We start from the raw sequence: 24916 nt of genomic DNA on the forward strand, positions 1-24916 counted from the left end.
GCACTGGGGAAGGCAGAGGCTGAACCCAGCCACAGATCCCAGACACAATGTGAGATTCAGTAATTTAAAATTATAATTTATATATAATTCTATGTGAGCAATATTAATATAATTCAAAAATAAACACATAGGGTAGTATAGCATACAGCTATGTTATCATATGGAAATATGTTATATACAAAATAATAAATTAAATAAAAATTATAAATCAAAATAAATCTTTAGTAATTACTGTGCAGCAGGCTCGACCCTTACCTGGTGTCAGAGAACTCCAGGTTTGTGACATTTAAGACTCTTTTCCTGTTTGTGCTGTAGTAGTAATCCACAAATTCCTTGAGCTTCATCTTGCAATCTTTCTGCTTGGTGACATCAGTGACATCAACGCTCCGCTCCGGCCCTGCACACCAATTCAGTGGAGAGGACAGGTTGATGGGCAGCCTGCCTTGCCCCCTTTTCAATACTTGGGGGTGAGTTAACCTGTCCAGAAACATCTCAATCTTCTGATTTTCTGACCTTTTCAGCCCTTGGATCCTCCCTGTTGCTTATGTATGCACCCACACAGACACACATGCACAAAAGACCTGCATATACATAAATACCCATCAAATGGTGCTTTTGTAGTCATGTCCCTGGGAAAACCATTCCTTGATACTACTCTGGCTGTTACTGCTTATGCAGAGCTGTGTAGAGCAGCGCAGGCTGGCTCAGCCTAACTGCTGAGCTGCCACACAAAACAAGAATGTCTTAATTGCTAACTACAGCCTCCCACTACATAAAAAGCTGCACTGAGAGCAGCACAGCTCACGGCATGGACAATATTTTAGAATACATTTTACAATTTTCCATACAACTAGTTATTTCTATAAAGCAGCTGAGCTCCAAGCACTGCAATGCCAGGTACCCACCAACATAGTTCTCGACGTCGCTGACGTAGAAGGTGGGGGCAGGCACAGCCAGGCCCAGCCCATCCTTCTTGGGGACCAGGATGGGCTCAGCAAAGCCCTTCTCTTCCAAATACTCTGCTGTCAGCTGGCTGCCTGGCACTTTCACCACTATGTCTTCAGCACTGCAAAAGCAAACACAGATTCAGTGGTGAGGAGCTCCATGCTGAGTTTGGAATGTTCTGCGTTTCACTGCTGAAAGGAAGATACTGGGAAAAAGGAATTATAGGCAAATTAGGTACATAAGCCAAAACCCCATTTATTGCAAAGCACAAAGGGCACAAAAAATCATGCAAAGGCTTGAGCCTCATGCTCCAACTACTGGAAAGTCCTAAAAAACCAGCTTATAGCAAAAGACCATTTTCCTCAGCTGTAGGATCAGTCAAGCTACCAGTGATCAATGTTAAAGAATTAATGTTAAATGTTTCACTCTAAAGAAGATGAGGTTAAAAATGATACCCAATCTCAAATAAATGGCCCTAGAAATGCTTTGCAAATCATTTTAAAGCAGTTGAAAAATGTGCTCAGGAAGTATTCTGCAGATCATTTTGAAGTGGCAGGGACACCTCCCACTGTCCCAGGCTGCTTCAAGCCCTGTCCAGCCTGGCTTTGGACACTTCCAGGAATCTAGGGGCAGCCACAGCTGCTCTGGGCACACTGTGCCAGGGCCTCTCCACCCTCACAGAGAATAATCAGTTTAATTGTTTTCACTGCTACTCTTGCTATTCCAGCACTATTTTGTTATTAAATATTTTAGAATGTTTAATATGAATGAATAATATTTTTTGCTTTTTTGCTCCCTTCAGTGTTCCTTTTGACCTGAGACCCTCCCAAGCACTCACGGGGGGTTGTCATTCCCTGCCTCGTGCTGGGGGTCACCAGTGATGCTCCTGGTCTGACCCCCTGTCCCCTCCAGCAGCCTCTAGGTGCTGAGTGCTGGGGCCTGGTCTGTCCCAACTGCACATCCCAGTCATTTACTTCGGGGGAGAAAATTCCCCCACAAGACTTTGTGTCTGAGTCTTGGATCTTGCAGGCATTTCTTTGTGCTACAGACCCTCCTGTCTCAGGAGATTTCATTTGGCAGCAGGATTTTCTTATGCACACATTAATGAGTAACAAAGAGAAAAAGTGGGGGCTGTATTATTTATAACAATGTTGGAGTGCCTCAGAGATACTGTATGTGTGACTGCAGTTTCAGAGGCCACCCGAGGTTACTGAAATCAGTCTTCCTGGGCCATAAATCTTTCTTAAAATGAGCTGTGCAACCTGTCAAATTAAAAAAAAAAAAAAAAAAAAAAAAAGGACAAACAGCAAAGGTAAAAAACCTTGCAGGCCCCAATGGAAATAGCCAGGCAAGTAAAAATACTGGATCCTGAGCTCAGCAAAACACATTTATAAAAGCTGCAAAATACTTTACAGGATTGTTTTCAGTTTTTTCTTTAAGCAGCCTAAGACTAGTATCTTAAATAAAGTGTGAAATTAAATTCTCCATAAAAAGGAAGTTCTGTGTTTACTTTGCCAGTCTCCAAGGATTCTTCTAAAATAATTAGTTATTAATAATTAAGGATTTATTTGGCTACAGCCTACATTAAAGAGCCAAAAGAAAATGATCACTCTTGCAAATGGCTGTGGAGCAGCCTAATAACATGTGGGACGTGTCACCTAACAATTAGCACCATTCATTACCCCAGTGAGAGAGCCTTTGTCACCCAGCAACTGAGTATGTCATTGTTCTGTCGAAGATGGGGACAGACTTCAGCAAAGTCGTTAGAATTTTAAGAACTGGAGAATTCTATGCAATAAGTGGGTTAGTTTCTTATGCAAGTGGATGTTCTAGGGGCCAAACACACTCTGGTTCAGCCTGGAGAATGGAAGGCTCTGGGGAGATCCCAGAACCACTTTTAGTGCCTAAAGGGGGCTTATAAAGAACTGCAAGAGTGAGTTTCTCCAGAGGCAGGTAGTGATAGGACAAGGGAGAAGAGTTTTAAACTAGGAGAGATTTAGATTGGATGTTTGGAAGGAATGTTTGCCCACCTGGGAGGGTGGGCTGGCCCTGGCACAGGTGCCCTGAGCAGCTTTGGCTGCCCCTGGATCCCTGGCAGTGCCCAAGGCCAGGCTGGACTCTGGGGCTTGGAGCAACCTGGCACAGTGGAAGGTGTCTCTTCCACGGCAGGGATGGAACTGGACGGAAGGGACCTTTAAGGTCCCTTCCCTGCCAAACTATTCTCTGATTCCATCATCCTTGCCTTCCCAAATCCCAGCATCTATGGAAATCCACAGGCAGTGGGCTCAGCTGAGAGGAGATTTGAATACAGCTGCACAAATGTGAAAAAGGGAAGAGCCCAGGACATCTGCAATCAAACAGATTAATCACCAATACTCTTCAATGCTTCCAGCACAGAGCCTCCCCAGCCTCCCAGGACCCCAGCACTGCCCCTGTACCCCATCCAGAGTGAAACCCACCTGGGAAACGTCCGACTCCGCAGCTCTTTTATAAACACTTGGCTCCCATTCTGCACAGGCTTCACCTCTGTTGTCTGGCCGGTATCATGCTTATGCCAATTTCTTTTCTTTTTTACTGAGAAAGAATGAATTGGACAGCTATGTTAAGTTGAAGGTAATTATTAAGACATTGGCGGAAGGATGAATCTTCATTTAATTTCTCTCACGAGCAGAGTGGAGGGAACCCGCACCATGCTGCCCTGCAGATTTTAATGTTGCTCTCAGTGCCCCCTTAGACAATTGTGGTGCAGCTGAAGATCCATTACAGAGTGAGCAGTGAGCATTTTGGAGCAGAGGGCAGAAGTTAAGCAATTGCTGAGCTGCAGTGCCTGCAGCCTCACACAAGCACTGGCTCTGGACACCCTGGGCTCTCACAGTGCCCCTCATCCTCACCAGGAAACTCCCCAAAAGCCCCTCAGCACAACCTGCAGGACGGATCTGTGGGAATTAACATTCTGTGGAATTAATGCATTCGTCAGGAATTAACGCAGAATAAAGCTCTGTCCAGTAGTGCTGCATTTGATACCAAGTTTGATGGGATTTTAGTGTGCCCTGCACACAGCATGGACAGGGAAGGAAAAGGAAATGGAAAAGAAAAAGGAATTACTTGCTAGAAGTGCAGGAAAGGAAATTTATTATGGCTCAGAGCTGCAGCTGATTGAGGCCCCTTGACGGTGCTCCCAGTGAGGGATGGACACACAGGACAGTCCATCAGGGATAAAGGGCCAGCAGGAATGAGCACACGTGAGCCAGTCAGGTTTCAGTGTGGTTTTGCCCTGCCTCTGACAGCCAGATAACACAAAGCAAGAAAAGCTGGTCCTGCTTTTTCCCTGAGTCAGCACTATCTTCCTCAGCTGTTCCTGCTTCCACAGTGAGTGCAGAGAAACTCACTTTGGTAGGAAACCAGGTTTTTCCTCATTTGTATCATTTAAAGCCTCTGCTAACAGAATTTTCATATGTCACACACTCATTTTCCACCCTTGTTTTACATGATGAAACTCAGTATTTCACCCCAAGTCCAGACCTCTTATCAAAACAGTGAGGGAAGGCAGTAGATTCCTCACGGATGGCACCCACTCCTTACTCTTTGCACACACACAGATCCATACATTTTTCCATTAGGAAAGGAATCCGGAGGCTAGAGATTTAATACATGAAATTTGGAAAGAGCAAATTTTGTTTTCCCAACCACATCCCTGGAATAACTCGAGGAAAGACATCTCCCAGTGAGTCCATCCCAGGTTTTGCACAAAGCATGTTGGGTTTATTAGTTCCATGCAGGCTCCAGCCTAGCTGGAGATATTCATTAAAGCTGCTAGTTCTTTATCTTAATGACTCTCAGGCTTAGTGTATTAATTCAATGCTCTTGGTAACAAAGGAAACATGCCTGGCTTGAATGCCAAACCTTCCTCCTCTCCCTCCCTTCCCAACCTCCGCCTGCTCCCCCTCTCAGCACATCCGAATTCACACGAGTGTGCTGACTGCACTCTGAGTGCAAGTCCCAGGGAAGGAGGTGTCACTTGCCACAGGAAAATTAAAGAGCTTAAGCACGTTCCTTTATTACACTCCAGATAGCACAGAGCGTCGGGAAATGAAGGCGATGGATCAGTGTGGAATTAACAAATCCACTGCAACCCTGCCACCTCTGGGGAGCTCTTTGCCTCAGCTGGCAGACATCCAACTTTCCCATGCACCTCCCCATCCAGCTCTGCCATCCCGCTCTCCCATCCAGCTCTCCCATCCAGCTCTCCTGCAGAGGCAGTCTGGATTCTCTCCCCAGAGCATTCCCCAGGAGGGGCTGTCTCCTGGACAGCAGATGGAGTCCATTACACTGCATCAAACGCTTGACCCTTGGCCATTTTCAGCCACACTTTCTATATTTTATCTTTGCCATGAACACCACAAGGAAGGTAAGGACTTAAGGCTCACTCTCATGTACAACAGATCCCACCTTGGGTCAGAAAAGCCACTTTTTTTGTAATTTATCATAGATTTCTTTTTCTGAAGATCTTTCTGATCCAGATTTAACCTTGGGAGTCCAACACTGGGAAAAGGGAATAAATTTTTACAAAAACTGTATCTCAAAAGGCGCAATTCACAGGTATACATACATTATTTCAAAGCTATTTGTGTAGAAGGTGTCATCAACTTGAATTCTTGGGAAGAATGAAAGGGTGATCAAGCATGGGACGGGGCTGCCCAGGGAGGGGTGGAGTCCCCATCCCTGGAAGTGCTCATGGAAGTGCTGGAAATGGCACTCAGTGCTCTGGTCTTAACAAGCTGGTGATCAGTCACAGGTTCGACTAAGTGATCTTGGAGTTTTTCCCAACCTAAATGACTGCTTGACTTTAAAGCCCATCTTGTTCCAGCCATGACCAGGGTGCTTCCCTAGAGCAGGAATACCCAGGAGCACCCTGTGAGCTCTCTACTGATCAACACCAAAGGCTGTAAGTACCTAAAGCCAGCCACAGCCTTTAGCTCACTTGCAGCTCTGTAACTCCACTGATTCCAAAGGATTTCTCCTGATTTTCACTGCGGCAAATGAGGCAGCAATCAAACCCAGCATTTCAGACTGTGCTATGAAAATGAGCCAAGCCTGCCCAAATGAAGCCCTTACATTTTCTTGAAATGATGTCAGAAAATGTTGGATGAATATGGATGATTTTTCCCAAAGAGAAGTCCCTACACATTTCATTAAGCGGGAATGGCTTAAAATGCCATGTGACATGAAGCAATCTTCTGAGAGCAGCCACTCAGCAGTGGTAATGTGGAAAAATGTAAGGAGAGGAAAATGATTCTTAAATTTGACATCTGGAAAACATATCTGGTAGAAGGCGAGCTCCAGAAATACACGTATATTTTTAAATCCAGACAAGTTGCATAACAGACAATTGGTGTCTGTGTTTCCCTTTGCTAATCTCACAATAATTAAATCCTACCAGTGAACTACTGGTGCTGGAACAACTCCTACTCCTTTATTACAGAGCTGATAGTGCTGGATAATGGGTCTAAACAGATTCTGGAGCAGTTAATAAGCAAAGGAAGCGATGTCCCAGCAGTGCCCAAGCCCTGCAGCAGGATATCCTTCATGCAAATTCCAGCAGATGGAATTCACCAGCCAAGCCGCTCCCTCCTTCACTTCTTCCAGCTTCTAACTCCCCTGACCTGGCGTACCCTGCAGGGATGGGCTAGAGTACAACAGCCTCCTTTTTCCACAGAATCCACGACTCTACATATTACCAGGGAAAATTACTATGCAGCTTGTGATCTTGTAGCCAAACCACAAGGTAAGGAGAGCAATGATTTATATTTAAATAAAATTGTTTCACTTCACTTCTTTGATGATTGGTGTTGCATGTCATTAAACTGCCTATGCTGTATTCAAAGAGAGAAAAGGAAGTGTCCTTGCTGTCCTACAGAATGGATGTTGGTCTGTATTCCCACCATGCTGCATCCCCAGAGGGAAAAGGGTCGAGGGACACCTTCTAAGACCCCAGCTGCAGAGCTGCCCCAGATCTGCAGGCTGCAACATCAGAAGGATGTGGAGCTGCTGGAGAGATCCAGAGGAGGCCCTGGAGCTGCTCCAAGAGCTGGAGCCCCTCTGCCCTGGAGCCAGGCTGAGAGAGCTGGGGGTGCTCACCTGGAGAGGAGAAGGCTCCAGGGTGAGCTCAGAGCCCCTGGCAGGGCCTAAAGGGGCTCCAGGAGAGCTGGAGAGGGACTGGGGACAAGGGATGGAGGGACAGGACACAGGGAATGGCTCCCACTGCCAGAGGGCAGTGATGGTTGGGATATGGGAAAGGGATTGTTTCCTCAGAGGGTGGTGATGCCCTGGCACAGGGTGCCCAGAGCAGCTGTGGCTGCCCCTGGATCCCTGGCAGTGCCCAAGGCCAGGCTGGACAGGGCTTGGAGCAGCCTGGGACAGTGGGAGGTGTCCCTGCCCATGGCAGGGGCTGGAACTCTGCTCCAGCAGCACTTTCTGCTGGGTTGAATGCTCTGGGACACATCAGTGGATTTTTATTTGGATAAAAAGAAGTGGATAGACAGAAACCTTTTAAAAAGCATCAGAATGCTGTTGTCAGTTCAACTGTCCTCATCAGAGCTGGTACATTAAATTTGCAATCTTTTTATCAAAACTGCTATGTCTTGAATTCTAGGATGATGCACCCTGGTTTTTATAGAACTGATATTCAATTCCTGATTATTGGCTTTTGCTGCTTCTGACTGGGTTTTTCCCCTTGCCTTGAAAAGTAGGTGGCTTTCATAATTTATAATTTTTTTAAAAAGTGAAAGAAATCAAAGTATCAGACCCATCTCAATGTTATGCACTGACAGACTCAGAGGGTGGAGATCCTGGGCTGCTTCTTCTCTCCTGGGTTAGAACAGTCTGGGAGTGCCTGCAATCACCCCCCCTCCAATCCCAAATCATTCACTTCAAAATGATTTGTGGTTATTTGTGTAACCAGGCAAACAAAACACTAGAAAGGCTGATCCTTTCAAACCACAACATTTTGTAGGGATTTTGTTAAGTCCTTCAGAACCAGCCCCCCAACAGGGATTTTGGCAGCTTCTCAGCTGGACCCTCTGGGAGATAGCAGCCGCTGCAGGTCATTCAGGTTTCCAGTTCACATTTGATTTTTTAAAAATCCTAGTGAAAATACAATTCTGGTTTTTGCCCACAAAACAAACACTTCAGACTCCCCCCCATTCCCACTAGAAATTTCTTAAACTTTTACAATTAAGGCAATACAGAAATAATTGCCTGGGTTAAAAATTCTGAATTTTAACACAACAGGAGTCACTTTCCAGTCATCCCTTATTTCACACTAAATAAAAGGTCATCAGGGTTCCCTCAGCTCCAGCAGATGAGCACAGTGCCCTTCCTCTGCAGGATGCCCTCAGGTTGCAGAGCAGCAGGATCCTCCCTGGCACTGTTGCTTATTTATAATAACTGGTTTTCAAGCAAAGCATTTCATCTTTCACAGGGATTGGTTTCTTTTCTTTTTTTTCTCCATTGTATAAGAGAAAGAATTTGTGAATTAATCTGACCAAAGCAAACACATCCCACGATTCCTTCCCAGACAAAACACCCACTGAGATCAACTGTCACTTGCTCAGGAGAATTTTTTCCTGTGAAAGAACTGCAAGGATTGCAGTGTATCCTACAATTTTGACTGACACTGAAATCGCTGCAATTCTATATCCAGGCCAAGCACAACAAACTGCTTCTTACTCTTCTCATCTGCAGACAGAAAACTCCATGCAGGTTCCAAAACTCCCTCTATTAGCACTTAGCTGCCTCAACAGGGTTTTTCCAGCCCACATTACTGAGTGTGGGCACAATTAAAGCAAGGAAGGACACTCACCTTTTTTTGTGGGGCCGGGGACTGCAGTTTTCCAGGTAAGTGCCTGCATGAGCTCACACATGTGCCTAAGGCTGCAGCAAAAGCTCCATGATCCAACCTGCAGCTTCCTCCCACTGACATCTTTCTTCACCTTCTGGTTTGAATTCCAATACTTATGGCACATGATACTAAGGCGTGCCTTTTGTAATGACCAAAACAAAAAGCTACTGTTGTTCAAACCCCCCCACCCTGCTGTGTCAGGGACTGGCTGCACAGGGGTACTTACAGGTCGACTTTCCGTGGGTTTTCTCACAATTTGGACAATGATAGATGTCAATATCTGGTGCCTCTTCTTCTTCCACACCAACACAGCTAGAACACAAGAAAGTAAATCTGACATTAGCCTGACCATGCCCAAGCATAACATTGAGGATGACAGCTCCATGTGTTTGCCATGCAGCTGCACTGACCAGCAGCACCTTGCCCAAACCAGCCTTGGGGCTGTGTACACTGGTACAGACTGTGGTTTTGTAGCCTACATTCCTGAGGGCTTCCAAAAGCCAGCCAGAAGCCCACCCACTAGCCCACTGTGGAACTCCTTAAAAATGTGGCAGAGAGACCCACAGAATTTTTTTTTCCCCAAGGAGACTATTTTGCACCTACACAGAGTTCTCCCAGTACCATCCCACATAAACCAAATTAACAAAACACACCTTCACAAAATATGTGTGGGCAGCTGTGAAGTGCCAGAGGGATCTTGGCAAGGGATACCGTGTGCACAACTTCCACAGTCGTGTCCCACCTCTGCTCCAATGTAGGAAGATGAGGAGGTGGAGCAGACACCCAGCTCAGCACTCCTGGCTGTGCCAGGATGCCACCAAGGTGGGTTTGGATGGGACACACCAGCAGCAGCCCTGGGCACACCCATGGACAATCCCGTGGGAGCACAGGCTGGGGAGAAGCCAAGCACACAACTAAGCATTGAAGCACCCAAGACAAGAAGCTGCTGCACAGTCCAAGTGCCAAGCAGCCAGCCAAAGAATCCAGGTGCAGCATGGCACTGTCCTGCCCACGGAGGAAGGGCAAAGGAGACTCTGCTCCTGCTGCCTGTGTCAGGAGCAGCCCAGGCTGCAAGGCACCACACAGGGAAAAGGATTCAGTGGGGTGCTGTGGGATTCATCCCTGGTGTCTTGGCTCCATGGGAGCCTAGCTGGTCAAGATCACCCACCAGAGGCATCAGAGGCACCTTAAGCTCCAGCACAAGGAAAGCTGGATCACACCATGCCAAGAGCTCTCCTGGGCTTTCTCTACTTCATCTCCTGAAATGCCTCCCCAGTGCTTTGCAGGGAGCAGGGAACAGCTTCCAGTGCTCTGAATCAGCAGATAGCACCTCTCAGTGCTCCTCACCTCACAGAGAACACCAACACTGCTTTTCTGCCAAGGAAAAGGTATGGGCAGGGGTCACGCAGTGCCACCTCCACACACAAGACCGCATTCTGCCTCCTGGCATTCCCCAGCAGGGCTGAGCACTGACGAGAGCAGGAATTCAGAGTTTATAGCTCCTGTTTCTGCACGGAGGAAGCAGAGCAGAGGATGGCTGCTCCATCCCAAAGGCCAGGCAGCAGTGTGAGCCAGTTCTACCAAGCACCTCCCAGAACCTCTCAGATCATTCTCGCTCCATTCAAGCTCTGCAGGACACCAGCGTGCCCAAAAATCGGTTCAGCAATGGGAGAAATTCACACAGGGTGGACACACCAGCAGCACCTGGTGCTGGTCCAGAAGCAGGAAGGCCATGACCTGGGTGCTGATGAAGGAGGATAACACACAATCCTGTGCCCACCCCTCCCATGAGAGTCCCCGGACCCGCTCCTCGAGGGCTCTGTGTGCCCTCGGCAGGGTGTGCAGGTGTCCAAGAACCAACAGAAGCACACCTGAGGCATGGGAACAGCTGCTAAAATGCACTGTGAGCCCCCATTGCCAGAGGTGGTTTTGAACCCCCTGCTGACCCCGAGGCCCACAGTGGCACACGTCACCATCGCAAACCACAGACACACCTGGTGCTGGAGAACAGCAGCAACAAAACCAAGGCTGCAGCCATGCTGGGAAATGCCAAACTAGCTAAGATACAGCAACACATCCTTTTTATTACCATTGTAACTGTTGTGTCAAAATAAGATCCTGCCAGAAACCTTGGTAGGTATGGTGCCCCTGTTGCAACTGTCAATGTGGGAGCCAGCTCCCTTCCAAACAAAGAGCCCAGAGTGACAGAAGCTCTGCAACTAAAGCTACAGACACTCTCATCTCTGTGAAGCCAGACTGGGAACAGAAATCATTACTTTGGAATTGTGTCAAAGCAACTGCAGATTTGGCTGATTTTCTTCATTAAACAGTTACTTGAAAAAATACTAAATTATTGTGTATCCCTGGGAAGCCAGCACAGAAAACTGAAGTTTGCCAACAGGAAAAATCACCATCACAACTATCCAGTCCTCAGAATCCTGTACATATATAGAGAAAAATATCAGATTGGTAGAAAATACCAGAAAAAATAGTAGAAAAATACCAGATTAATCAGTAGAAAAATTAAACAAACCTTGGTAGATCAGGGCCAGTGTAAGAGAATGTAGAGGATTCCTCTACCCACAAAGCTGTGTCAGCTGCTTATGACACTGAATTCAGCTGGCTAAGCTCAGTAAAGGTATGGATTAGGCTCTCTGCAAGAGCTTGAAAACGCTATATTTAGCTAAAGCAAGGAGATGAGACCCTTGGCACAGGATGGGAGGAGGTTTGAGCAGCTGTGGCACAGGGCAATGGCTGCAGCGTGGTGGGAGCCATTGTTCTGAGAGAGTCAAATATCTCAGAGAACAAGGCAGAGAAGTAAAAATAACTGACCTCAAACTCCAGCGGGCCCCTGCAAGACACAGTCAACTTTTCCGACTACAGCATGGCTTTGGAGTAAGGTTTGGCCACTTACAGCGGCTCACAGGGAGAAGCTGCTGCCCCCTCTGTGTGGGAAACTGGGAACTGTCCAAGGGATCTCCCAGCTGAACTGCCACGGGAGATCAGGAACCAAAATACCAACCCACTCCAGGCTGTGCTGCTCCTCTCACCCAGCAGAGCTGGGCTCTCCAGGCACTGCCACTAGCAGGACTGTTGGTGGCTTCCACACGGATATAGGCACAGGAAACCAAATTCCCACCAAAAGTTAAAGCCAGACTGCCAGACAGCCCCAAGCAACCATTCCTGCCAGCAGAGGAACAAGGTTTTCCTACTGCCTGTACTGAGTTTACAGAGCAAGATTTGGGTAGCAGAGGACCGTGACTGACCCTTGGGTTGGTCTGAGCATTTCCACCTGGGAATAAAAAGCAGAAGGGGATTACCAGCTGTGGTAGAAGCAGGGCCCAGTTCTGAAGCATCTCCTACCCAATTTACTGATTTTTCTCGGGGTGGCTAATCACCAATAATGTAGAATCAAAGCATTTCTCCAGCTGAAGAAAACCAAGTCATCTCTGGTGACTGAAGAGTGGTGTTCTCCCCCTCAGCCCCCGAAGTACAGCACAAACGGCACTCTGTGGTTTATTCTATTGCTTTTTCCCATGGGAACACTCACTTTGGTCCCACCAGATTTTTTTCTTGACCCCATTTGCCCAAGAGAAATAAACATCAAAAAGACTCAAACCAGGCATCTGAAAATGATCAGATGGGTCTAAAGGCAGCTGGTATGGCATCACAGCCAGTGCTTGATCACAGGTGATGTCTGTGGGATCTGGGCAGTGTGATCGGGATCTGGGCAGTGTGATCGGGATCCAGGCAGTGTGTTTGGGATCCAGGCAGTGAGATCGGGATCTGGGCACTGTGTTTGGGATCCAGGCAGTGAGATCGGGATCCAGGCAGTGTGATCGGGATCCAGGGCACTGTGTTTGGGATCCAGGCAGTGTGTTTGGGATCCAGGCACTGTGTTTGGGATCCAGGCACTGTGTTTGGGATCCGGGCAGTGTGTTTGGGATCCAGGCACTGTGTTTGGGATCCAGGCAGTGTGGATCCAGCACTGTGTTTGGGATCCAGGCAGTGTGATCGGGATCCGGGCAGTGTGTTTGGGATCCAGGCACTGTGTTGGGATCCAGGCACTGTGTTTGGGATCCAGGCAGTGTGATCAGGATCTGGGCAGTGTGCTCAGGATCCAGGCACTGTGTTTGGGATCCAGGCAGTGTTTTAGGGATCCAGGCAGTATGTTCAGCATCCAGGCAGTGTGCTCAGGAGCAGGATTCCACAGTGTCAGTGTAGTACCATTGCCAGGGAAGAACTGAGAAAAGCTCTTAATACCACTGTTGAGTTAGAAGGCAAACATTTTTCCTGGGTGAAGGACAGAATCACAAAGCCATAGAATAGTTTAGGTTACAAAAGCCCTCAAAGACCATTAAGTCCAACCATTCCCCTGCACTGCCAAGGCCAGCACTGACTCCTGTCCCCAGGCCATATCCACAGGGCTGTTAAATCCCTCCAGGGATGGGGACGCCAGCACTGCCCTGGGCAGCTGTGCCAGGGCTGGATAATTCTTTTGTGAGAGAAAACCCTTCCCAGACACCCCACAAAGCCCCCCACTTGCTGTGCCATGGCCACTGATGCCTGAGGGGCTGCAGCCATGCCAGCAGGAACTGGGGATGTGTTGTGGTGTGAAGCTATATCCTGTCTCTCAGGTGTGCAAGCTTCTTCCTTCCCCTCCCCCTGCCCCCTTGCCTTCTTCCTAACTGCTGTCTGTCAAGTTCCACATTCCAGCAAGGGCATCGTGTGATTGGCAGAAGTTCAAAAGATGCTCCTCAGACCTGGGGTCATTGGCCTGTCCAGGTGTCATTGTCCCCTGAGACCCTCCCTCTCCCACCTGGTTGGTGGCTCACCTGTCCTCTCCCTCCCCCCTCCCTGTGGGCTTAAAAGGCACTGGAACCATGCAGTCGGGATTCTGCTGGAGCTGTTACTGAGATTCAGAACTGTGTCACCTTGGAATAAACTCTGGATTTAACCCTCCGACAGAATCTGCTCTTTTCTCTTCACCATCGCCTGAACTTTTTCCACTAGAGGTCAACTGAGTTTCTACTTTGCTTGGACTCATCCTGAGTGCCTAACTCCCACCAGCCAAGGGTGTCTCTGAGGTGAAACATCCCCAGCAGTCACCTTTAGTTCAGAGCACTAAGGCCGGGCGAGCCCAGGCACACTCCACTCTGCAATATTGGGATTTTTATTCCAATATCTGGCGCTCAAACGTGAGGCTGAGGGATGCACCTGCTGTGCAGGGCAGGGATGTGGGATGCTGGAGCAGCAGCCAGCACCACCTCTCACAGCTCAAAAAGCCTTTCTGCCCAAACACAGCAAAGATGACCTAAGAGATTAATTGTCCTGCATCCAGGAATCTTGTTGGAACAATTTCAACCAACCTAATGGCTGATTTTTAAATGGTCATTAAGTGATTTAGCTTGTGTTGAGGGAGTGTAAAACTAATTTGATAATGAGATAAAAGGGAAATATTATTAAAAATGTATTTGAATTTCACCAAAACTGTTGTAGGGAAAAAAATAACAATGACAAGTAAAGGCTTTGATATTGCAGCTGTTTAAGCTCATATCTCACCCATGTTACATGGACTTAAAGGAGAATTAGCACATTAGAAGCTTCTGCAGTCGGAGACTAAAAATTACATTTTTATTAGAAACTCTGCCCTTTGCCACTTTAAAATGAAATTGTTTCTGTGTTCACAATGAAGAGATGTTCAAGTTTCAATATTCTGATAAAGTTAACAATTATTTTTTTATTATGCAGGCAACACTAATAAAAGGGGAGTAAACTAAGCTGGTTTTATAGCATGAATGTTTCTGGCAGCCTTGGGTTGTCATCTGCAGGGAGGTGACCTTTTAGGTAGATTCAGGAGAAAAATTAACCCACATAGTGTCTGTTCTATCAAAACCATGTCACCTCCATTATCAATGAGAAGACAATATAGAAAAATATGAAAAATAAAATAAACAAGAAGAAGACGCTTAGATGGTGAAAAAAAACAAATCAAAGAAAACATAAATAGAGCCAAAGAAAAAAATAGGCTAACATCCCTTCCCTTCCCTTCCCTTCCCTTCCCTTCCCTTCCCTTCCCTTCCCTTCCCTTCCCTTCCCTTCCCTTCCCTTCCCTTCCCGTTCCCTTCCCTTCCCTTCCCTTCCCTTCCCTTCCCTTCCCTTCCCTTCCCTTCCCTTCCCTTCCCTTCCCTTCCCTTCCCTTCCCTTCCCTTCCCTTCCCTTCCCTTCCCTTCCCTTCCCTTCCCTTCCCTTCCCTTCCCTTCCCAGCACTGCTCCACCCCAGCTCATGAGGACAAATCATCACAGGTCCATGAAGCTCAGAAGCAGAGCTCACAGCATTTTTACAGGTCACAATTAGTGATTATCCTGAGGTCATCCCCATCCCCCAGGAGCAGCTGGTACTCCTCGGTGTGTCACCAGCCACAGTGTGCACAATAACACTCCTCCTTAGCAAGGTGTCATTTCACTTACTTCTGTCATTTGTACAGAAGACACCTGTCCAGTTCCAGGGGCCTCTACCACCTGGACAAAGCCACAGGTGCTGCAAAAAAGCAGCACTGCCAGCAGTGGAGAGGCTCACACTTTATGTTTTGATGCCAGGCCAACTTTAAGTGTCCACCCCAGCATCCAGAAATGCAACATCCAACACTGTGAGCACAAGAGAAGTTAATAAAAGAAGAAAAGGGGAAAGAGGGAGGCTGTTTTGAGAGCAAGGAAGTGAGCTGTTCCATGGGTTCATGTCTCCTGGTGGCTTTACAGGGTGAACTCTGACCAGAGCTCTCTCCTGTGTGCTCTCCAATGTCTCCAGAGCAAACAAACAAGCCTTTTCCTAAGCAAAAGGATTTGTCTCATCTAATCAGTCACATGTTTTCATGAAATAGAGATTTTGGAGAGCTGAAGCCTGCTGTCAGGTAGGGTTAAAGCAAAGCTGTGAGCTCAGGAGTCATTCAGGAGAACAGGGACACAAGTTGGTGTCACTCCAGCGGGAAACCCAAGACCAAGGACAGCAGGAGGAACCCAGGCGCTGGTGTGGGCACAGGGCTGAGGGTGCTCTGCATGGACATCTTTAATTAAGGCCTAAATGAGAGAGAGCTCAAGCTGTACTGGACAGACAGGATTTCACATCACCTCTCATTCACTCACAGAAACACAAATGTGGGGAGAAAGGGATGGGAAAAGAGAAAAAGCCTCCTCTTGCAAACTGAATAGCATCTGCACAGTCCCTGCAAGAGCCCAGCAGCTTCAGCAACACCTGAATGCAGGCACAGGGGCAATCCTCACTGCTTATCAGATTGCTTGGACTGCTTTTCATCCCAGGAAATGAGCTCATCTTTTTGACTTAGTTTTCCCCCTGCAGACAGCAGCACCACCAACACCTGCCCCATGGCCTTGAGGCTGCTGTTGTAGAATGGACAAACACTCATTAGGTGTTTTGTAAATGCCCAGCTCTGTGCAAGAGCTGGGCTGTGCTGCCCACACAGACAGCTTTCAGAGACTTCATAAAATCATGGAATATCCTCAGCTCAAAGGAGCCACAAGGATCATGGAGTCCAGCTCCTGGCCCTGCACAGACACCCCAACAACCCCACCCTGGGCATCCCTGGCAGCTCTGTCCAAAGGCTCCTGGAGCTCTGTCAGCCTCGGGGCCGTGCTCATTCCTGGGGAGCCTGGGCAGTGCCCAGCACCTCTGGGGGAAGAGCCTTTCCCTGAGATCCACCCTAATCCTCCCTGACACAGCTCCAGCTGTTCCCTTGAGTCACCAGAGACTCAGAGCCTCCAAGTAAGGAAGGAGACATTTGTGAGGGTTGCAGGGGCCTCTGCAAGTCTGCACTGCTCTAAGGGCTCCTAGGCTGATACATAACTCTCACTGCCATCACTTGAATTCCACCAGTGAGACATTTTTCAGAATGACCAAGGTTTTTGAGGAGCCAGTGGAACCATCCACCTCCTGTGTGTGTTGAAGTCAACACCTCCGAATCTGACAGTGCTCCTTCAAACCAAGCAGTTCTGACATCAGCATGAGATGAAATGGCAGCAGCAGAGATGTGCATCTACCACAACATTCCAGATCCACCGAGACAACTGGCATGTCTTCCTTCCATCCTTATTTCTGGGCCTTGGTGAACCACTGTGGTTATTTCTGCGGATGATGAGAGGACGTCTGGTCTTGAATCAGAAACTGAGACCAAAACAAAACTAAGGTCCACTTGCAAGACAGGAGCCTTGGACTGGGGGCTCCTCAAGGGAAGCTGTGTCACAGGTGGAGCGATGCCCAGGGCAGCAGGGCACTGTCCTTTCCAAAGCACATCTGCTGCAGGCCCCTGAGCCACATACACAAAGGTACAGCTGGTGACTCTGTGCTTTGCCTTGCTATAAATAATAAGGTTTCATTTCCTTCTCAGAGCTTTTGATTTGTTTCCTTTGGGAGACTCATGGGTTATAATGGCATTAACTCCTATTTGCCAACCTTGTCCTTATAAATGAGGATCTTCATTAAATAAATGTTAAGTGATGAGCACTATAATTAGGACAGATTTAAAATGCAGTGTGCCTAAATCAGAGACTACCTAAGATGTTATCTTTTTTATTAAGAAATAATTTGAAGGAGAATTACTGCTTAGTTTAGAATGGATTACGTTTTCCAACAACCTCTTCTTACTGAAGGAATGTACAGAGCAAGGAAAAACACCCTGCTTCAGTAGTGAAGCCCACTCTCCTGACCCCTACTGCTGGCAGATGACTCTCTCATGAAACACACGTGGCTGAAAAGTGCTAGATGAGACTCTTTTCCCTCTAATTATTTTATGTCAACTCAAAATTCTATTCAATCTTGCTGTCATATAATTTAAAATAATTAAAGACTTAGAGACTGACCCCAACAATCAGTCACACAATTCCAGCTGACTGCAATGCCTGTCATCTCGATGACCTCAGAGGCAACACCTTGAAGAGGTGAACACTTTCACCACTGACTGGGGAGAATGTCTCATGCCCTTTTTGCACAGTAACATATCTCTTGCCCTATCCCCTGGCAGTGCCAGCTCATCCTCTGCCATGTGAAAGACCTGAGCTGGGCACAGGACATCTGTGGACCCACTGTTGTGCCAAGGTGCTGCTGCTGCTGGAAACTGGTCTCAGCCTGTTCAGCAGAGAAGCTGCTCAGCCCTGTGTGATTACAGCTGCCCTGATGTTTGTTCTCCTCCTTCTCAGCACTGGGTTTCCCAAAAGCAGATGGGAAATAAGCCAAGAGGGAGGGAAGCAGAGAAAGAGAGTGGTAAAAAGCAGGAATAAAACAAAACTGAAGGAAAAAATTGCCAAGCCCAAATTAAAGGTTCCAAATTCTTGACCCAAAAGGTCAAGAAGTCCATTAAACAAACAGAACAAAAATATCTCTCCTCTAAAATCATTCTGTTAAGTTTCATTTATTCCTTGTGTAACTCCACTGAAAGAAGTGGCACTGGTCCACAAAGGAATCTGGCCACATCCAAAACTTTTTCCAGGCTGGGTGGCCATACTGCTACTGCAGGGAGCAAGAAGGGCTCATCCCAGCCTGGGAGCAGGGGAGGTGACAAAGCAGACACCAGCACTGTGCAGGCCCTTCACAGCACCCCAGGGCATCCCAGCCTGGCCCCAGAGGGTGCTGCAAGGAGCTCCCGCCCCAAGGGCTGAGCCAGTTGGCTGCAGGTGTGAAAAGTGAACTGGTCTGCACATGCCTCATCTCTGATGCTTTCTTCCTCTCTCCCACTCCTTTCACCAGTCACCTTCTGTTCTCTGTGTACAGTTTCTATTTCATCTTCAACTGACATGCAGGTGTCAGCCAGAAGCACAGAGGCAGCAGAGCTGCAACACCCATCCCACTCGGCGTGACACCATCCACACAGCTCTGCTCTGCTGCCACACAGCTCCAAACAGATACACCTGAGCAGCCACACTGCACTCTACAGAATTCAGAAACAAAGCTAGTGAGCAGGCAGCACACATCCCAGCTCCCCCTGCACAGCCACAGCCAGGTGCAGTGCAGGGCCCTTCCCCACAGCTCATCTCCCCAGTCTCTGGCACTCAGCTCTGTGACCAATACAGCAGACCCTCCACCCATGACCCACACAGGACCCTTGGCCCAGCAGAATGACAGAATCACAGAATCATTTAGATTGGAAAAGAATCTGAAGGACACGGAGTCCAACTGTTCCCCAGAATTGTCAATGCCACCACTAATTAATGTCCCCAAACCCTTTCTGCTCCATCCTAAGGAAAGCAGCAGCTCCACACCCTGATGGAGTGCATAGCACTGGGGGTTGTTGCCAGTTTGCTCAACAGACTAGGCTGACACTCACCTTATAAGCTCCATCTCCTCACACCTGTTATCCTCACAGGACACTCCTAGCCAGAGCCTCTGTCAGCTGAACAACCTCTCACATGGAGCTTCCCCATGGCTGAGATCTACACACAAATGGGGTGGACACCAAGGTGATGCTGCTGAGGTCACTGAGAGCTTTACAGAGCAAAGGGCACTTGCAAGAGGAGTCCTGCCCTGGGGCCCTGCCTAGGTGTAAACGCTGTGGCAGGTTTGTGACCATACACCAGAAAGTGGACTCATGCAGAAAATTGCCCTTTACCCTTCCTCCGTCCAGCTCCCAGCTCATCCCAGTCTGCACAGGCAACTCTACAGACCCCTAAAAACCTCCTTTTCTATCTTCAAACATACTGCAAAACTTTCTGTGGAATTAGTGCTGGGTTGATCAAATAAATCCTTGTTTATCTGCTGCACATAACTGGGGGATGGAGTGATGGAGTGCATTCTCTCACGTGCACTGAGGCAAGCACAGTAGGAAACAAAAGATCCCAGGAATGGACTGATTTTCATGAGCATTTTAGAAACCACAAGGCTGTATTCTGCCCAGTGCAGAAGGGAGTAGGAAAGAGAATTGTCTCAGGGAAAATAATCCTTGAATTATTGTATGACCAACAAAATTCTGTGATATTAGTGTCTCAGCACTTCTTCCTCACGCAATGTGTCACCTCAGCTGTTGACCACTGCTCCATGAAGAGCTCCAGGAGGCAGCCCCTGCGAACAGCCCACTGTCAGACCAGCCTTGTACGAACCCAGCACAAATCATCCTCCACAGAGAAGTGCTGGAATCCAGCCTTCATGTGTTTTCACTCACAGGGCACCTTCTGCCCAAGCACAGGTCAAACTACTTTACAAAAATATCTACTATTAGCATGTGCCTTTTGTTCCTCAGCAAAAACTGACTGGTGACATTGTATAAAAGAAATATCACCCACCCTGGAAAAAAAGAAATCAACCAAACAGAAATAAATGAAGTTTCTAGACTGCAGCAACCTGCACCTACTGCACAGCCCAAGTCTTTGCCAGCATCACATTGTTATGTGGCCTAACTAGAACCTGTGCATGCCAGCAACAAATCTGTTAATCAAAGCTGGAATTCAGAACCCCCAAAATCAGCCAGGGCTCACTGCTCAGTTCTCTGAGACCCTACAGAATGAGGTCTCAGTTTCAAGGTCCAGTACAACACATCCACAGGGATGACGAGGGTGGACACTGCCAACTCTCTAACCAGGATGTATCCAAACCCTACAGACCAACAGAGCCAACTCCTGTGGCAGACTGGTCCATAGCAGAGTGAGCCCTGACAGCCACTAGCCCAGTGTGGCAGCAAGCAGCAATGCAAATGAGACTGGGCTTAACCTCAGCCTTTCTTTGCTGGCCCAAGGATCTGAAGATTATAAGCATCTCTTTCAGGAATGGCACCCTGCAGGTGGCCAAGCAGGCAGGCCACCTTTCTGGGAGAGCCACACAGCAGAAGGAATCCCAAAAGCTGGGCTAAACCTGAGCCCTGAGGAGCAGCAGCCAGGATGAGCTGTGCTGCAGTACAAACCTCTGTTTACCAAGCACTGCTCAGTAAAACATCCCTTATGTTTTGCCCTCTGCAATTCTAGGAATTACGTTTAAAAATGAGCACATACACTCCAGGAAATCAGCCTGTAAACCCTCACAAACTGCAGCCTTGCCCTGATCCTGTCGCTCCGTTTCTCCCTCCAACAGGAACATTACTGCAAATAAATACCACTGCTGTAACACCAGCTGTGCAGGACCCACAGCTCACCAAACTCCTGTGACACTGGCCCGTTACAAACTCCCACCTGTAACCAATGGATCCCTCTGGAATTTCTGATTTTGTGACTTGTCCTCCAAAAGCCACAACACTCTGAGCAACACCACTCCTTTGTGTTTCATGTTCCTTCTCACTCCTCTTGACTGCACTGAGCATATGCTCATCCTGTGTGCCACATCCACAGCCTCAGCACGGCAGGAGCAGGCTGGACACGGGCAGTGTACCTGGGTGACTAATGGCAGATAAATGCAAATAAACTAAACACCAGCAAAGCCCCAGACATCATTGACTTTGTATAGCAACAACTACCTGTACCTGTGTATTTATACATCCATGTATATATTTATACACATTCATACAAATCTGAGTACTGTGTGTGTTTGCTTTAATTGTGACACCCATTTATATAACCGTTTATATAACTTACTTTTAAATCTGAAGTAACTTATCGCTGTAATTTGCATAAGCATGCTCACATCTTGCTAAAAATACTGATCAATGGTTGGCTGTCCTTTTCCGTCACAGGACCATTTTCATGTATTCTTTACAGATACATGTAAATATATAAACACATGGCAATCCTGACAGTACCCTGGTGTTACCTCTTCATGCTCTGTTTTGCATGGCAAACACTCTGAAGCAACTGCAATACTCATAGGGGAAGTTCCAAAATGAGTAGATAGTACAACAAGGAGGGAGAAGGAACAGGAAAGATTTTCACTGTCATATTTACAAAGAACTTACTATATTAAACCAAACAACCACACAATTAAAGAATGATAAATTATTAACAGAACCTTCAAACCATTCTTGACTGTTCCTGTTGTTGACATGCATAACCCACTCTTGTACCTTAATTTCATTTCAGCATTTCAAATACATTTTCAAAAGAATAACATCAAATTTCAAATGACCCAATTACAGCTTTATCACATTTTATTCCTATTTCAAGATGCAAACTGGCTTTATACATCTCCACATCCATCCATGCTGTGCTCTGTGTGTTCTTCCCATGCCATTCTCCAGCTGGCTCACCTCCACCACCACTAATCCAGGTGACAGCAAAGGGTCCCCTGCCCACGGCATGCTCAGCACTGCCCCACTGTGAAGACAGCCATGGTGGGGATGGTCCATCATGCTTTGGTACAGCATATGGCATGTGTGTGTGGGAATGATGGATAACATCCTTGACAGAGGAAAACAAAGAGAACCTGCATGGTTAGAAAGAAAACCATGGTAGCAACAGCCATGAATCACATGAGTGTCCTTAGACAAGGCATTCACACTGGGCACTGGGCTGTTATGAATTGGTGTCCTTCTGTCCATGGACTTGTAAGGATTTGCTCCACCTGGTAACTGACAGGGAAACCCCAAAATATTTCTTCATCGCCCATGATTTTGAACTGTGGAGGAGCAGTAACAGCTCAAAATAAATACCCAGTGACACCCAGTGCCACTAGCAGTGAGTTAGCAGTGGAGATTGCTGATGTAAAGTGCTCTTTTCTTCAGCTGATTCAGACATCTGCACATCAATGCACCCTGACAGGAGGTGGGAACAAGGTGAGGTTTAAGGTCCCTCCCAATGCAAATTATTCTGGGATTCTATGGGAAGTCATAAATTTCCTCTTTTTCTCCAGATACTTCTCTTGACTTTTTACAAACAGGACATGAAGTGTTAATATTTTTTCACTGCTTGTGACTTATCAACACAAAATTAGAGTTCTGCCTTACTCTTCTCAAAGGGAAAACCTCATCTGACTGAACCCTTCCAGCCCATGCAGGATGTGCTCCATAAGACACTCCTTAAAAATACTCCACAAGACATCCTTCCTTAAAAAATGATTGTGACATTTTCTGTGACTTTTCTGTCCCACAGAAGCCCTGTGGCATGAGCAGGACCTGGAATGCCAGCAGGCCAGTGCCACTGAGCCTCCCCATCAGCATGGTTTGCAGTTAAAGCAATCAGTTCTGCTCTGAGAGGGATTCAGAGTTCCAAGAATGCAAAGAAACACAAAATTCAGAAGGAACAATGAAAAGGCAGCAGCAGCAGCTGGCAGGTTGAGGCTGTGACTGCAAGCAGGCAGACCAGCTCTGCTCTCAATCACTGTAAGATTCCAGGTAAGTGCTCTTCAGAAACACCTCCTTGACACACGTTTTCCTTCCTCAAACCATTCACCAACTCTCACCCCACAAAAAAGCAGAAATAATTATTCTGAAGAACATTTGTGAGTGCTTTGTATCTGAAAAACTTCCTTGCACCAAAGCATAAAACAACAGTTTTGCTTGTTCTAAGTAAAATGTCCCAAGCAACAAAAAAAAACCCAACTAAACAACAAAATGTGCCCACCCTCCTTGCAGAAATCCTCCTGGGAAAAAGCTTAGGTCTGAGAACTGAAAAACATTAAGGCTGTGTTCATCATTGAACACTACAGACAACAGCAGTTCTGACTGCAAGTGACATGTTGAATAGATCATTTCCTACAGCCCTTGCTTTGGAAGCATGAGGGAACAACCCCAGCTCCAGCTCATTCCAGCCCTTTGGGTATTTTTCAAGCAGGACTGTAACTGAATTCCAGCACCTACTTCAGTTCAGCACTTTTTAAATGGAAAAATTTAGCAGTATGGTAAAAAGGGACTTAACAGTATATGGGACTTAGCAGCCAACTCCAGTTCAGGGCAGCCCCAGATGGTAACTGGGAGCAGAATGCTCTGCCCAGTACCACCCTGGGTACAGGACTGCTCTTCACACCATCTCCTCCCTGCTGGTGTCACAGCACACATTTCCTCACCTGCTCCCCTCTCCATGCAGTCTGCAAACATCACAAGTGAATCTGAAACATGAACTCCCACTTTTCAGCAACACCCAGAGCATCCCACAGAGGCAGCGGGCTTCGTCCTGCACGCAAAACAAAGGAATGTCACCACATTCCCTGTGAACTGCTCATGGGGAGCAGCGAGGAGCACACAGCTGATCACACCCAAACCTCCGAGGTACCTGAGATAGTAAGGTGTTCCTCCATGGGGCTGAGCAGGAATCACCACCGTCCAGCCAGCCTCAGCACTCTGCCTTTTACAGGAGGTGTTTGGGCCTGTTCTCTGGCCAGTCTGGTGCAATGCCAAAAAGAGGGTAAAACTTGATAAAACTGGAAAATGCCATGGGCACTGACAGTGCTGCAGAATGGTCCTGCAAAGCCTAGCAGAGCCTGGGAGCGGGGCTGGGGCATCTCTGAAAGCATTTGCTCAATTCCTAACGGTCCTGTGCAAGTCTGTGTCCAAAGAATGAAGGAAAATGATGTATTCAAGTCCTTGTGAGCCCTCTCTATCATTTCGAGCAAAGTGTCCTGACACACTGTGCCTCTGCCTCGCACTGACTGTCTGCTCCAGTCTGTGATTTACAAGCTGCCTCAGGAATAGTAACAGTTTCTCACCCACAGCTGCATTTCACCCCCCCCTCCCCCCCACCCCCCTCCCCGGCATTGCTCATAGTCCCCTGCAGTTTTACTCACACACCTTCCAGCAATCCTTGATTTCTAAGGACATTGCTGCATCCATGGACACACACCCATTCCTTCCACAGCACCTGGAGCTGGGGCTGTGGGGGTGCAGCAGTGCCAGCTGAGCAGAGGGGTGAGCGGCTGTGCTGGTGAGGGTGGGAGAGAGGGGGAACAACGTGCTGCAGCCTGGGCTGAGAGTGGAGCCTGAGAGTGTGAGTTCCAGCACTCACACTTCCAGAGTGAGTGCTGGAAGGACAGTGCTGTGGGCAGGCATCTCTCAGCAGGAGCTGCTCTGCAGCCACCGCAGCACCTTGTGATTCCACCAGGCTGAACTTTGTCACAGTCCCATGCAATAGTCTTAAAATTTCTTTTGAGGCACTGTTACCTGTTTCTGTCTGCTTTCCTTGGTCCTTCAGCACTTTGACTTATCAGTGCTAGTT

General features: G+C 47.5%; 1 protein-coding gene across 2 annotated transcripts in view; it reads right to left on the reverse strand.

The window, feature by feature from the left end:
• Positions 1 to 24916, reverse strand: part of PHF2 (PHD finger protein 2) — a 54300-nt gene that overhangs the window by 20772 nt on the left and 8612 nt on the right. For both annotated transcript variants that reach the window (XM_030227969.2, XM_030227970.2), the window contains exons 2-5: positions 9072 to 9157; positions 3405 to 3519; positions 906 to 1066; positions 256 to 397 (exon numbers count right to left, since the gene is read on the reverse strand). In XM_030227969.2, coding sequence (XP_030083829.1) covers positions 256 to 397; positions 906 to 1066; positions 3405 to 3519; positions 9072 to 9157 — 504 coding nt within the window. The remainder of the gene's footprint in view (positions 1 to 255; positions 398 to 905; positions 1067 to 3404; positions 3520 to 9071; positions 9158 to 24916) is intronic.

Source organism: Serinus canaria, chromosome 12 (genome assembly GCF_022539315.1).
Source record: "Serinus canaria isolate serCan28SL12 chromosome 12, serCan2020, whole genome shotgun sequence".
NCBI classification, from domain to species: domain Eukaryota; kingdom Metazoa; phylum Chordata; class Aves; order Passeriformes; family Fringillidae; genus Serinus; species Serinus canaria.